This window comes from Andrena cerasifolii, chromosome 12 (genome assembly GCF_050908995.1).
Source record: "Andrena cerasifolii isolate SP2316 chromosome 12, iyAndCera1_principal, whole genome shotgun sequence".
Taxonomy (NCBI): domain Eukaryota; kingdom Metazoa; phylum Arthropoda; class Insecta; order Hymenoptera; family Andrenidae; genus Andrena; species Andrena cerasifolii.
In genome coordinates this window covers 3,824,190-3,838,875 of record NC_135129.1, presented here as the reverse complement: position 1 = coordinate 3,838,875, position 14,686 = coordinate 3,824,190, and the positions used below count along the sequence as shown (strand labels likewise).

The 14,686-nt window shown below is 37.7% G+C and overlaps 2 protein-coding genes across 7 annotated transcripts; both read right to left on the bottom strand.

Moving 5' to 3' along the window:
• Window positions 1-210: 210 nt before the first annotated feature.
• On the bottom strand, window positions 211-8,622 carry LOC143375051 (putative ATP-dependent RNA helicase DDX5). 2 transcript variants are annotated; one of them, XM_076823773.1, is made up of 6 exons: window positions 8,325-8,617; window positions 4,244-5,451; window positions 4,110-4,169; window positions 2,159-2,389; window positions 1,906-2,073; window positions 211-1,807 (listed from the first exon to the last, which is right to left on the bottom strand). In XM_076823773.1, coding segments are annotated over exons 1-6 (1,842 nt in total). In that variant the 5' UTR covers window positions 8,327-8,617; the 3' UTR covers window positions 211-1,634. The 2 variants fall into 2 exon arrangements, with proteins under 2 accessions (XP_076679888.1, XP_076679889.1); XM_076823774.1 differs by lacking the exons at window positions 211-1,807; window positions 1,906-2,073; window positions 2,159-2,389 and adding an exon at window positions 2,704-3,395 and having other exon boundaries at window positions 8,325-8,622.
• A 760-nt stretch (window positions 8,623-9,382) lies between these two features.
• Window positions 9,383-14,517, bottom strand: LOC143375052 (putative ATP-dependent RNA helicase DDX5). Of its 5 annotated transcripts, none has more exons than XM_076823776.1 (8): window positions 14,129-14,499; window positions 13,763-14,011; window positions 12,861-13,118; window positions 12,558-12,795; window positions 12,157-12,437; window positions 11,598-12,091; window positions 9,970-10,212; window positions 9,383-9,908 (listed from the first exon to the last, which is right to left on the bottom strand). In XM_076823776.1, the coding sequence occupies exons 3-8, from the start codon at window positions 13,022-13,024 to the stop codon at window positions 9,598-9,600; spliced, it is 1,731 nt and encodes a 576-aa protein (XP_076679891.1). In that variant the 5' UTR covers window positions 13,025-13,118; window positions 13,763-14,011; window positions 14,129-14,499; the 3' UTR covers window positions 9,383-9,597. The 5 variants fall into 5 exon arrangements, 3 of the variants coding, with proteins under 3 accessions (XP_076679891.1, XP_076679892.1, XP_076679890.1); XM_076823777.1 differs by having other exon boundaries at window positions 13,853-14,011; XM_076823775.1 differs by lacking the exon at window positions 13,763-14,011 and having other exon boundaries at window positions 14,129-14,500.
• Between the last annotated feature and the right edge of the window lie 169 nt (window positions 14,518-14,686).

Below are 14,686 nucleotides of genomic sequence, written 5' to 3'. Positions count from 1 at the left end.
TCCCCCACCTGTACACACTTTCAACGCTCAAATTCATTGCAATGAACTTTATATGCCGGTCAATAAATGAGTTGAAGCAGCTTCCCGTGATTGATTTTATAATAGAACTCATCTGTGATCGGTGAGATGTAAATTTTACAAATCGTATAGTAGGATACGAAATTTGTCGGAGTGCAATAATGCAATGGAAAATTATGTGGTAGCACGAGATTGGAATACTTCATTGTTTATTGGACAACATTGTACAATATAAAAATATGTATCAGGACAATTTCAGATCTACAAAGTTTACTGCATCAATGAGACATTTAATACTTTGCTTTTATAATTCCGACCTATCCACAACAATTCACTCGTCTAACGTTGGGACATATATCCACGCAATACCGCCGAACATAAAATATACACATTAATACGTTAAATACCACGAAAAGTGACTAATGATTTTACGATGAGAATTTTGTTCTCGTCAAAGCAATCGGACGGGCACACGTATAATCGGCAGTCATAACAGCTCCAATACTATCGCAGAATTATAACTGTACAGTAGGACATTTATACTGGAATGAATCAATAAACTCTGACCTGATCGCATAAATTCTGATAAATGCTGCGTACAATGAATAAGATATATTTCTTGGTTAAGCATAGCGCTGGTTACTTGCATTGGTTTATTATATAATAACACTTGATTAATCACGAATAATTAGGTTTAAAACAGTTGCACAACAAAGATATGTTTGACGACGAACATGAATTATCTAATTTACCGTTACTTAACGAGGATTACGTATAGAATACCCGCACGGCATGAAAATCATACGGCTAATATGTATATTCATTGTAAACGTGTATGTTTAAATCCAATTGAGAGTTTAACGATTAATAGTGCTTACTTTCCGCGTAAGGAAAGCAAAACGTGGTAATGGAATTTGATATACAATCGTTTAGATTTTATACTTATATATCGTTTTATTAAATTTCTAATACTACAATGCGCAAAGTTGCCAAGCGCTCTTAAAATTTAATACAGTGCGATGTATTTTATATATTTAAATAATACGGATGATCTGTGCACTCACGATCTATTTAGTTAGCGAAAGATTGTCGCAAGACAAATTGCTGTAAATCAAATTCGTATTTCTTTATAAGAATAATATTCTCTTTTATTACAGATATATATGCATCTATATATGTTTTTAAACAAACACCGGCCAATATTGCTGCCCGGATTTTATAAACTTCATTTCCTTCATTGGATGTATACAAAAAGTTCTATAGCATTGGCACACGCTGAGTCGCGTTGCGGAAAGAAAATGATCGTAATTGCAAGAATCGCAAGTCAAAGATCATCGATAATGCTCTACCTATCACTTACATTTAGTTTTACTAGAAAAGAGGATGCTTATGAGTGTCCTTGACTCGACGTAACCTGAACTTGCTAATACCGTGAATCTTTTTCGTTTCGATCGATAATAATACCGCGTGCGTTTTACTCTACTTTGTGTCCAATCACAATAAGAAGCACGTTATACGGAAAACACGTTCTATTTCAGGTAGGACCATTTCTCCTCTTGTTCCTTTCGCTTACTATATTACATAGAACTTTCTTTCGGAATTTAACCAGTTTAAAATTAATAACCATTTTGTTGCCTATAATTACTTCCACCACCTCCGCCACCGGCTCCTCCACTTCCGCCGAACGCACCGCCGTTTTGAGTATAACCGCTGGAGCCGCCGCCAGACGCTCCGCCGTAACTATTTTGTGAAAACGGTTTACTACTGTAACTACTCCCTCCGATACCACCTAAACGAAAGAGAGAGAAAAAAGGTACTTAGCGAATTTCTAGCCGTAAAAAGTTTCTACGACTTTATAAGGGTCACAATCTCTACTTGACGACATACTGCTGTTATTTCCATTCCATTTGTTTCCTCGGTCACCGCCGCTGGAGCGATCAAATCTGCCACCCCTGTCTCCTCCGTCACGGCCGCCGCGAGATCCTCGGGAACCGCCACCGCGCCCACCGGAACCGCGTCCGCCACCGCCTCCACTGCGCCCTCCATAGCGACCTCCTGTAAAAGAAATAAATCAACGTAAGGAACAATAACGTCGAATAGAGAAATGGACGGGTGAATCGAAGCAACGATAGATGCGTACTTTTATAAATGCCCGGATTCCTCGATAGTTCATAGAGTTTGGGATTGACGACTTGTTTCGCTTCTTCTAAAACTTGAATTAAGTCAGTAGCCTTGTGCGCGTTACCAGGTGTGAAAAATGCGTACGCGGTTCCGGTACGCTGTGACCGCCCTGTACGCCCGATACGGTGCACATAGTCTTCCGAATTGGACGGGTAATCCAAATTTATCACAAACTTAACATCCTCCACATCTGTATAACAAGAAGAATTATAATCGTCGAAAGTGCAAACTGTTTCTGTCTTTGTGGTTCAATTAACTTACAAAGCGAATCGATTAAAAAGCGTTATTAGATATGCTGTGTAATATAGGTGGAATTAATGGACGCAATTCCCATTGTTCATTTAGAAGCGAAAGAAGGAGAGACGACGGGTCGAATACGTTTAAAATATACTACCACTTAATTCCATCTATAATTTTCACGCGAGATAAAAGGAACGTTGACCACAAAGAGCAAGTTTCTATATTATTTACCTGTTGTTGCCAAAAGCTGGAAACGTAAATACATTTTTGGAAATGTAGAGGAATCAGAGCTCAGATGGTTCTCATGGAATTCTCGCTTTATGCGTTAGCGAGCTGTATATTTACTCTTAACTTCACACCCTTCTCTCCCGCACCAAAGTATGGATCTGTGCTGGTCATTCAAAATTTGGTCCTTGTGCATTGCTTCGGTGAGGTTGGAACATTGGATGAGCACCGTGCGCATTCTCCGATCAACCCCACATGCATTCCATTGCATAAGTAACATCAACGCTTGTTTTGCAATGTTGAGAGTTTAGAAATTTTTGGCATTCGATTGCACACGCTATTGTAAACATTTACCAAAGGTATTATCGAAAATGAGGCATGTAAATGAAATTTTCTTTCTTTAAACTTAGCGAGAAATGTAACGTCGCAACCACTGCAAAACAATGTAATGCCATTCCCTAACCTTCTAATCTAAAAGAGCGGTCAAATATCTATCCGGTTCGGTAGTCCTTGTATGCTAGACGCCCTAACACTATAACTTCCATACTTTGGACCGTCGCAGGTACAGAGTGAGAGTGTGTTTTTTCAAGTGGCACGGTGGGCCGAGGCACAGCGTTAGGTTAGCTTGTTGCGCGGGGACAGAGACCAGCAGTCACGTCCCATTCAATTATATATTCCAAAGCAAGCTCTCCAGAGTTCTTATCATTGATAAAACTCCGTCGCATGTGCCTCTGAAAACACATAGAACAGCACGTTAATACCAGACTGACAAGACTTTTCTCGATCAGAACAAAATTTAAAGACATGAGCTTCCTAACCGCTTACCTGTTTACCTACTCTAACTTTATTGCTGAAATATTTTCACTTACTTTAAATTTTGATATTAATACAACTCTAGTAGTGCAGCTCGACTGACATAACAGTAAATAGCATCTTCTCAATATCGCGGCACAGTTCGTATGAATATTAACCCGAATTACTATAACCGGCAAAGGTTCGTTGAGAAGATGTTATATTACCGGTTCGCATAGTATTATTATCAAAAGTTAAAAGTACGTCAAAATCCACCTAACCTGCAGCGAAACTGAGCAAATTACAAAATATCCCTCTTAACATTGCTGTGCTGAAAAGATGAGAATAACATTATTTTCTTTCTGTACTTTTATTGTACAATGATATATCATTGAATTCCCTACGAGTTAATAAAACGAAATACTGTGATATAAGAAACTTTGAATCGCTGATTGTGTTAATTAATTGTTCTGAAACCTCTGTATATCTCTTTTAAGTAATTTCCATTCACACCAAGAAAGGACTAATGTCAATCAGTCTGGCACATGCCGTTATCCGTTGCCACATCACAATAATACAACTCTCACAAACGTGAAATAACCATCGCAGCCTGACCCTTACATCATACCCACTAATGCGAAATAGATTCTTACCTAATCCTCTTGCCGCAACATCTGTAGCTACTAGAATGGCAGATCTGCTATTCCGGAATTCTGTAACAAATTCTCTGGTATTGGGCAGAATATGCCTACGTACGCGGGAGACAGGTAACTCGATTGATACTTACGATTCAATACATAATCTCTTTCTTGTTGACTTTTATCCCCATGGATGCCAATCGCTTGCCATCCGTACCTATTAATCGCACGTGTTATATCGTCCACTTTTCTCTTCGTTTCGACAAATATAATGGTCTTATTTTCTGGCTCGTTCGAGATCTCTTCCAGGAGCTTCATAAGTTTACCCTCCTTCTCGTATTCTTCGCACACGTCAACGATCTGGAGGATATTATGATTCGCCGCCAGCTGCAGGGAGCCGATATTGATTTGTATGTAATCGGTCAAGAATTCTTCCGCGAGATTGCGAACCTCCTTCGGCCATGTTGCTGACCACATAAGAGTCTGACGATCGGGTCGGATTTGCTCAACAATTTTCCTAATTTGTGGCTCGAAGCCCATGTCGAGCATTCTATCAGCCTCGTCTAGGACTAAGTATGTACATCTACGTAAGTTTGTTGTACCACGTTCCAGGAAGTCAATAAGACGGCCAGGCGTTGCTATACAAATTTCAATACCACGCTCGAGGTCACGAGCTTGAGGACCTTTTGGAGCTCCGCCAAAAATGCAAGTATTTCTTACTTGCGACGAAACCCCGAAGTCTGAAGCGACTTGCTGAATTTGCTGCGCAAGTTCTCTCGTCGGCGCTAAAATAAGAGCTATAGGCCCATCGTTGCGGTTCAACCTGGGTTGATGATTTATGTGCACGATCGCTGGCAAAATGTACGCCAGTGTTTTCCCAGATCCTGTCTGAGCGATTCCAACCATGTCGCGTCCAGACAAGGCGATGGGCCAGCCTTGCGCTTGTATCGCGGTTGGTTCTCCAAATCCTTGCCTACGGATCTCGTTTAGAACATAATCCGGGAATCCACCCTCTTCGAAGAATACATTCGGTCCGGGCACGTTTGTGCCCTTTACGGTAATTTCTTTCTCTGAGCGATAGGCTTCGACTACGTGAGGTCCTCGAGTCGAAACGTTGGGATGAGGCTGATAAAAGTCTTTCCTGAATGGTTGCAACGTGCTCATGTCCCATCTTGGCTTACGAAGGCGTTCTCCAGGCTGCCGATTTTTGAAGCTATTGTTGCCAAAACTACCACCTTCTCTATTCGAACTGCTACCAAATCTACTACCTCCGCTGCTCCCATCTCGACCACCAAAACGACCGCCTCCACGTACTCCGCCGCCTCTTCTGTCACCACGTTCACGATCACGGTACGCCCTGTAACATAAATTTATATAGAATTAACAATTCGGTCTAAATACAACCAACAGATGTTTAAGAATGTATAAAGTATTACAACCACACGAAGGATGCTGCATACAGAGAAGCACTTTATTGGTGGCTATAATTTGTTAGTATAGACTGAAAAGAAGACTGGATGAGGAGAAAGAAAACAAATAAAAAAGAAACAAAAAATACAATTATAATACAGCAGATGTGCTCAGCCAGGAGCACAAGATCTTCTCGAGTTCTGGGATCCGGGTCAGAATGGAGGGCAGAATTGTTACAACGTGTTACGTTGCTAACCATAGCGCTCAGTTCTGATCCGAGTCCCCGAACCTATGATCTTGCGCTCCCGACTAAGCACGCCTGCAATACAGGGTTGAAGGATAAAAATTAATAACAGCGAGAGAAGAAAGTTACACTATACTATATTCAACGAGTCGAGTCACCAGCTGTAAACAAAATATGCACATGAGAGAAGCAGCGACCACAGCTATTGCCGTCTCTGTTCTCTGAACGCAGACATGCGTCGTCTTTGTTTATAGCTGTGACTCGACTCGTTGAACGGACATTAAGTAAGCAAAAGACAAATTATAGTTCCTACTGCTATTACTTTTATTGATACGGTAAGATAAGGATGACTGTTGACGGCTATTGCAAAATATACAATCGTCAAGGTCAGTAAATGCACATAAAGATTACAATGGTAAACTTTTCCTCTAGGAAACCTTTTTTCACTGCAAACTTATATTGGTCGAAAGCACGTATCAAATAACATGCAAAAATATTATTTTTGAGTTAAATAAATAAATAAATTCCTATTTATTCGTTGCAAAGTTATTATGTTAAAAAGACTCAGAAATTTTGACCAACCTATACTAGGGTACATCAACCAGTGAATGACCGAATTGTTGAGTCTATGGACCTTTGAGATTAATACATTTAATATAATTGAATATATTTATGTATAACAACAAAACAACGGTTGAAATTACATTTAAATTTATTTTTCTTGCAATTTCCATAAAAATAATTACTTATTCTTATCGTAATTTAAAAAAAAAACGTTACATCGAATTTATTACGTGACACGCATAAAAAATGTAACTAATTATATAAAATGTAGAAAATGTATTCAATGTAAAAAATTCAAATACAAACTATTAGCCTCTAGCTACTGCATTGAATTTTACTGCACAATTACTTTAAAAAGAAAGATTGGAATGTAATTATAAAAATTATAAATAATATGAAATTTTTTAGTAAATTTCATTTCTTCGGTGCGCAAAAGGTACTCGAATTTTTACATTATCAACATGGATTCTGAAGAAATTGATAAACCAGCAATTTCTGGTCTAAATGCTATTTATTGATTCAGCTAAATATTTAAGGTAAGTTTCATTTTTCATCTTTTTCAAATCGAGTGCATTGAGGGATACTTGATCAGTGTGTGAGGTGGGATACTTGAACAGCTGAAAATGCCCGAAAAAGAACCATAGAATGGCTAATGAAACAGAAAAATACGACAAAGAAAATGAGAAGGAAAATCTTTTCTTCATCATTATCTTAATCAGATGATATCTAACAAGGGGAGGACACCATGTGGTAGACACAGATTTTGATGAACCTTGGCACGATGTATCCCATACTACCCTGGCGCCCCCAGGGGATTCTCCTCTGAAGGAGTCGGGGTGCCTTTTGAAGATTTCCCCAAGTTAAAAAAAAAATTTATAAAAAAAAATTATAAAGTTTTTTTTAAAGTGGAGACATCTTCAAACCGCACCCGGACGCCTCCAGAAGGGAATCTCCCACGGGCGCCAGGGTAGTGTGGGATTTTCACTATGAAATTCTTAATAATTTACATGTAAATATCTCTATTATTAAGGCCTATTGGCTGAAATGCTCGGACACCTATTTACTTATTTTTTACATAGATCCATCGTGCCAAGGCTCATCAAAATCGGTGTCTACCACATGGTGTCCTCCCCTTGTAAGTGAAATGTCTTTTAAAAATGCATTTATGTTGTTTCATGTCATAGAGGTTAATTCTTTTTATTTCATGTTATTGACGAAGCTAATAAATATTTTTTAATTAATATTTTTTCTAATACTAATACTGAGAACAAGTCGGAAAGTGGAATGCGTTGTATCGTCGAACCAGCTGTGAAAACTGTAGAACCCATTTTCAGCTAAATACTTTGTTGTTAGATAAATAACTGTCACAATATCGGCTAGAAGATGTGTAAAAATTTCATAACCTTTTTTGCCTCGTAACTTTTCAACGATAACATTCCTAAATTCCAAATTGGATCTGTACATCAAGTACTTTCCATGACTATAAGTTTCGACCCCAAAAAAAGGTTTCCCAGAGAAAAAGTTCGCACGATTACGATGCGCTTATAAAGGGAATAAACGGGAAGAAGTCGAAATTATTAAAAGTAGTGTAAAATAGTTGCTATGGCTAAAGAATAAAGTATTACCATTATTACTAGCTTTTTCTATTTTCGTTTATTTATAAATCGGATAACTTCGACACTACTTAGGCAATATGTCATAGATAAGTCGAATATTAGAATATATATATACATATATATGTATGTATATACTAAACATATGTAATCTATAAAATTATAGTTACGAAATAAACTGAATTTATAACCAGTGTAAAATCATTCTCAGTATGAAAAATAAGTATCGCATGAATTATTAATTGAGAAAGTTCTATGTACGCTACGAGCGAAGAATTTCATCAAGATGAAAGCAATATGGAGTAACTTATAGTCAATCATAGGCACGAAATGTCAATATGAAATTCACAGAAAACTGGAAATCTCGCGTATTGTTCATAAAACTTTTATGTGACTTACATTCTAAGAAGGTTCCTTGGTAGTTTTCGCTGGGAAATAACAGATATTTCCTGATTAAATCGGCGTGCCAATCAAAGGAGTGAATGAAAAATCCGCTTTACTCCTCGTCACACGCTCCAAAGGGGATCTGTGAAACAAATGTCATGGCGTCGCGGTGCATCAGAAAATAGTCCCACTTTGTTTCAGATTCTATCGCCTCATATGTATCGCTGTTTTATACGATTTACGTGCGATCCATCTGCGTTTAAGAAATGTAACTCACTTCCCTTTTAAACATTAACTCCGAAGCACTAATAACAAATATTTTCTGAAATACTGCAATGCGTGAAACGCCGGAAATAAAGGCGCTGGGTAGGGGCATGCACACGGAAATAAAGTATTAAACTTGCAATCAAATGTTAGAAGCGTCTTCTGTATTTTATAACTTTAGGCGAATTAGAAGGAAAACTATTCGAATTAATTTCGTAAGATAGAAATACAATTTTATTGTTACGATTCACACCAGAAAGCTGTAACGAAACACGCGTAGTTACAATTTAGTTGCTTTTAAAATTTAATTTATATAAAATACTTATGTGGTAAACCAATTTCAATATGAAATGGATTTATAGTTGAGATGTTGACCATAGTAGTAATATAATATAAATTACACTGAAAGTTATGCAATGCATTTGAACTCGGAGAAGTTCCGCAATTTTTTATATTTAACTTGATACATACATGCGAACTGAATTTCAATTATGATTCTTCGCTTGAAATAAGATACTTAGATTACAAGTAAAGGCTGATTAAAGGCCGACTCAGACACGTCGAGTAATTTAGTCGAGTGGCGAGTAATGTAGTACTTTTTCGTGTGTGAGCACTAAAATTTAGTCAAGTAGTTTAGTAAAACAATGGTAAATTACTGAGTTACTCGCGACTCGGCTAAATTACTCGACGTGTCTGTTCCAGCCTTAACATAATAGTGCCGATTTTGTATGCCGATCGATTTAAAATATTTTTCGCATATTTCCCACATTTTTGACACTGTTTCGCACTTAGGTCTGTAAAAACACATGTGTATTTAACAAATTTTATTTCGACCATTATTACATTAACATATTTTTCACCGTACGTAGGAAATAACATTTCTTCTTTGGTTTCTGACTTAGTTCTGCGCACTTTTAATTACTTTAATTACTTTCTATCCTCTTAACACAAATTTAACTAAATATATCACTATTGACACTGTTTTATAATGAGATCCATTTTTTCCAATACTGTAAATATATGTTTAATACGTTGTTCCTCTGTACTGGTAAGTACTACCGTAATTATCTCCTCCCCCGTAACTTTGTGCTAAATTATTCTGTCCATATATTCTTTGTGTACTGTATCCATACCCTGTATTCTGATTAATGGAATTACTTGGCTTCATATTATTATAGCTATTATAATCTGAACTTGAGTAAGAGCTTGTAGGAAATTGGTAAGAGGTTCCACCACGGCCGCCGCCTCTTCCCCTCGAGGAACCTCCTCTTCCTCTGCTATCATTGTTTCCTCTTCTGCCGTTACTTCTATCGCTACCCATGAATCGTTTACCACCTTGTGCACGGAAGCATATAAATGTTAAACGGTGCTAAATAAAAGTAACGCGAGAACGTACCTCTACCTCCGAAATTCCCCGATTTAGCCAGTTCTGCCATTTCGGTGAGTCGAGGATTTACGTTCTGCCCCGCTTCTTTCAACACTTCTATTAAATCGCCAGCGTGCTTCATGTTATGGCTCGTGAAAAATGCATAGGCAGTTCCAGTTTGCCTCCTCCGACCGGTACGCCCAATCCTGTGTATATAGTCCTCTGACGACGACGGATAATCGAAATTTATCACATACTTGACATCGTCCACATCTGTGACAAAATATTTAGAAGAAATGAACGTACATCCGACATTTACGGTAAATCATTTGTAATTTGTAGCAATCGTCACCGTATTTGTTGATTGCGTCAAACTTATAGAATGATCTTCAAACTTGTGGGATTAATTATACAAAATGTTGTATGTATGAGTGCTAGAACTATAAATAGTCGAAGACAAATTTTAAATATATTGAATGGTTACATTACGTAAGGTTTTTAGTTCGTTCTTTTTTTCTTTACAGCTTTTTTTTTATCGGGACAAGGCGGAATTCCCAAATTTTTACTTAAAAATAAAATCGGTCTGTATATCAGGTTTGAAAACCACCCACCTTTCGCTTGGAAATTCCATTGCAAAATCAGCGAGAACAGCCCCGTTTACTTTTAAAGTAGGGGCTATTCAGTTGGTTTCATATGGAAATGCATTGATGGCCTAGAGATTAGACAGACACAGCGGAAGTGTCTGCTTTGGGATAAAGGCAGCATTTTAGGGTTTAAGCCTGAATGCATTAATTGTTTTAAATATCGGATAATAATTTTAAAAACTAGAGGCACCGGAAAACACTTAAGAATAATGTGTGAAATATCGTACCAGCAAATGGGTAAGTGAAAATAGATGAAATGATTTAGAAATTTCAAATAGCTGTTAACTAAATTACTTAATACATACAGCACAATGCTAAACACACAGATCAAATAATATTAATAGACACAATAATATCTTTCTGCGAATATCTTTGAGAAATAACATTTCTTATGAACTGCAAAATTAAAATGTCACGTTAAATTTTCTAATCTTTTGTTAAGAGCGATCTTGAGCATAGTACTATGCAAAGTTCTTAAATTCGAAAGCATGATTTTCAAAGAACACATTGAGATTAAAATTTGAATGTAGTTATCAATAGAATAGAAGCAAAGAAAAATAAAACATTCACTGTGTCTGCCCAATACTGGCAGTACACCGCGTTCGCTTAGGGTACTCTGTGCCTCTGAAAAAGAAAAGCAGACAGTCTTAGTGGTAGCTTGTGTGCATTTCTTTAGAACCCTTCATATAAATCTCATTATTACATTTCACTAATTTACCTTACATATTTAAATAATAATACAAAAATAAAAAAAATACAAACCTGTTCGAAACATGTACTATAGTTAAATACAAAAAGCAAACTGAAAATGTAGCCTAATTATTGTCATTTGAATTCTCAGGGCTTTGCTACAGAAAATTCTCAATGTATCACACATTGCTACATACATAGCTGTCCACTGGTCTTATTAATAACGCATCACTGGCTAATCCGATAAGTGTTGCCGAATCCCAGATTTATCCGATTCTCTCAATATCTAAATAAGTACTATGAATTACGAAGAATAATACATACCTAAACCTCTAGCAGCCACGTCGGTCGCAACTAGAATAGGAGCTCTTCCGCTTTTAAACTCCTGCAACACGTGATCTCTCTCTTGTTGATTTTTATCACCGTGAATACTCAACGCTTGCCATCCATCCCGTCTGATATTTCTCGTAATATCATCTACCTTACGTTTCGTTTCAACAAAGATGATTGTCTTATTTTCCTTCTCGTTTCCGATCTCTTGAAGCAATCTGTACAGCTTCAAGTCTTTCTCGAACTCCTGGCACACGTCCACAATCTGAACAATGTTATGATTGGCGGACAAAGTCAGAGAGCCAATGTTAAGGTGGGTATAATCGGTTAAAAAGTCTTCTGCTAGAGCCCGAACTTCCTTAGGCCATGTAGCGGACCACATTAAAACTTGTCTATCAGGCCGAATTTGTTCTATTATTTTCCTTATTTGGGGTTCGAATCCCATGTCCAGCATTCTGTCGGCCTCGTCTAGTACTAAGTAAGTACATCTGGAAGATCGTACGTTCGATACAGCGTGCATAAAAGTCTTAAGGGAAGACCGTGATAGTAATACCTGCGTAAATTTGTTGTCCCTCGCTCCAAGAAGTCGATTAGTCTGCCTGGTGTAGCTATACATATCTCAATACCTCGTTCTAAATCATGGGCCTGTGGCCCTTTAGGCGCGCCACCAAAAATGCAAGTATTTCTTACAGCCGCTGACTCGCCGAAGCAATTAGCTACCTCCTGAATTTGTTGGGCTAACTCTCTCGTAGGGGCTAAGATTAAAGCAATCGGACCATCGCCGCTACTAAGGCGCGGTTGATGTATAATATGCACAATAGCTGGCAACACGTACTGAAATAAGAATAATAGTAAATAGTACTTTCTATTAATTCCCATAAAATTCTACTAAAGAAACGTCCGCAGAATTTCTACGCATTCCTTTTTAGTAAGTATATCTTTGATCTAGCTCACTCCAAGTGTCTTTCCGGAACCAGTTTGAGCGATAGCGACTAGATCTTTGCCACTGAGGGCAATAGGCCATCCTTGTGCTTGAATCGCTGTAGGCTGAGAGTAGCCTTGTTTCTGTATCGCTTGCAATACGTAAGGCGGGAAATTCCCTTCTTCGAAGTATTGTATCGGATTAGGTACGTCGTCGCCTTTCACAGTGATCTCAGCGTTCGCCCTGAACTGGCATACCTCCTCTTTCGATCTGATGCAAAACGTTATATTAAATTCCAGTTATTTAGTACGGAGCAGAGTTCGAACGACTTTCACCTGGTTTTAACCGAAGGGTGTTCGATATAGAAATCTTTACGCAGAGGCTCCAACGATCTTATATCCCAGTTGACCTTCCTAAGCGCCCCTCCGGGCTGCTTGCCTTTCATACCACCGCGACCATTGTTACTGGTTATTCTAGCAGGTCCGCCGAATCTATTCATATTGCTTCCACGGATATTATCGCTGCTTCCTCTGCTGTTGCCTCTGCTACTACCACCGCGCCGGTTTCTGCTGAGATCTCTATCCCGATTAAACCTGAATACATACATGGTACAAGTGTAACATATTTATATAATGTACAGGCTGAGACACTTCTAACTACCCTCTTATTGTTATGCCTTATTAAATCGGCCAAACAAGAATTACAGGATTCTAAGGAAGGAACTTCACCTAACTGCTGACGTAATCATTTTAGGTGAAGGAACTTCAGCAGACTTTTTCCTTTTAAATAGTCCCACAGACAGAAACTCAAGAGCAAATCAGATCGGATGAGCGTGCTAGGAAATTGAAAGAACTGCTTTGCCCTATCTATTAATTTAATAAATTTAATCTAGGGAGCAGAATAGCTGTTTTGATTGTTTGCAAAAAATCAAGAAAGTGAAGAGACAAAAATTACATTCGGAACTTAAAAAAAAATGAAGTTCACAATTGGGAAAATTTTGTTTTTCCCGATTTATTCCCTCGAAATCGTGCGATTCTTATTTATGTAATCTGAAGGTGGAAATTTCAAGTGCCTCACCCTGTACATATTTTACACACATATATAACTTTTTCAGCTTAGAATTCCCATAAATATTATAACATTACATGTAGCACACATTACATACGAATTAAAATTAGAACTATTAATATACAGTTACACATCTATTACAGAAATATATATAAAGTGTTTCACTAACGTCGAAATTTATCCGTTTAAAAGCAAGGCAAGTAAGACCATGATACACACTCAAGTAAAAGCAAGATGCATGCTCTTTAAGCACGTTTACTCGTTCGTTGAAATTTATTTGCAATTTACGCTGAACGCGCAACAATTTAAGTACACAGTCAATAATACGTTAGAAGCTTTAAGAATTTTCTTTATCTTTAATTTCGATTATTGATTACTGATATCATTGCCCGCAATACGGCTCGGCGCTGCATGGTAACTATAACAAAATGAATATTGCAAAGAAAATAATTTTACTCCGGGCGGTATATAACTGGGAAGCTCGGCGCAAGCTTTTATTATGTAACGTTCAATTAAATTGCCATGGTGCACTTACATTTAGAAACGGGAATATCCGCGACCCAACGAGCAACAGATGTATTCCGCTTTGCGGTCAGTTCCGCGAAAGCCAATCGATAATTTGGAGGAAGCGAATAATAGAATAGCCACTTATCCTATCCTAACAGCTGTCTCGGATCTAACGAAACCCTCCCAGTTCGGTTGTCACGAAGCAGGCAAATAACGCGAGTGAAATACAGATGTTAATATCTTCAAACTTGCCGGTAAATCCGGCGGATCAAATTGACAAGTGAACTTCCGAAAGTAGTTCCCTGTAAACTGTTTCCATGGCAGCATCGGCGCAGTAATACATACGTAGGCGACGAATGAACCAAAACAGAGTATAAAATAGAGTGGAAAAGCTTGTCTGATAATAAATGGAAGAGGCGTCAAACAGTTTCGGGAGAATTAAATCTTTTTCCCACTATATACATACTCTGATGTGTGTCTGACATGAAAACCTTACTGACTTATGTATTAAGCATACTACAAATCAAAGAATCTCTTAAATACATATTTATATGTTATATATATATATATATATAATAATCGTGTT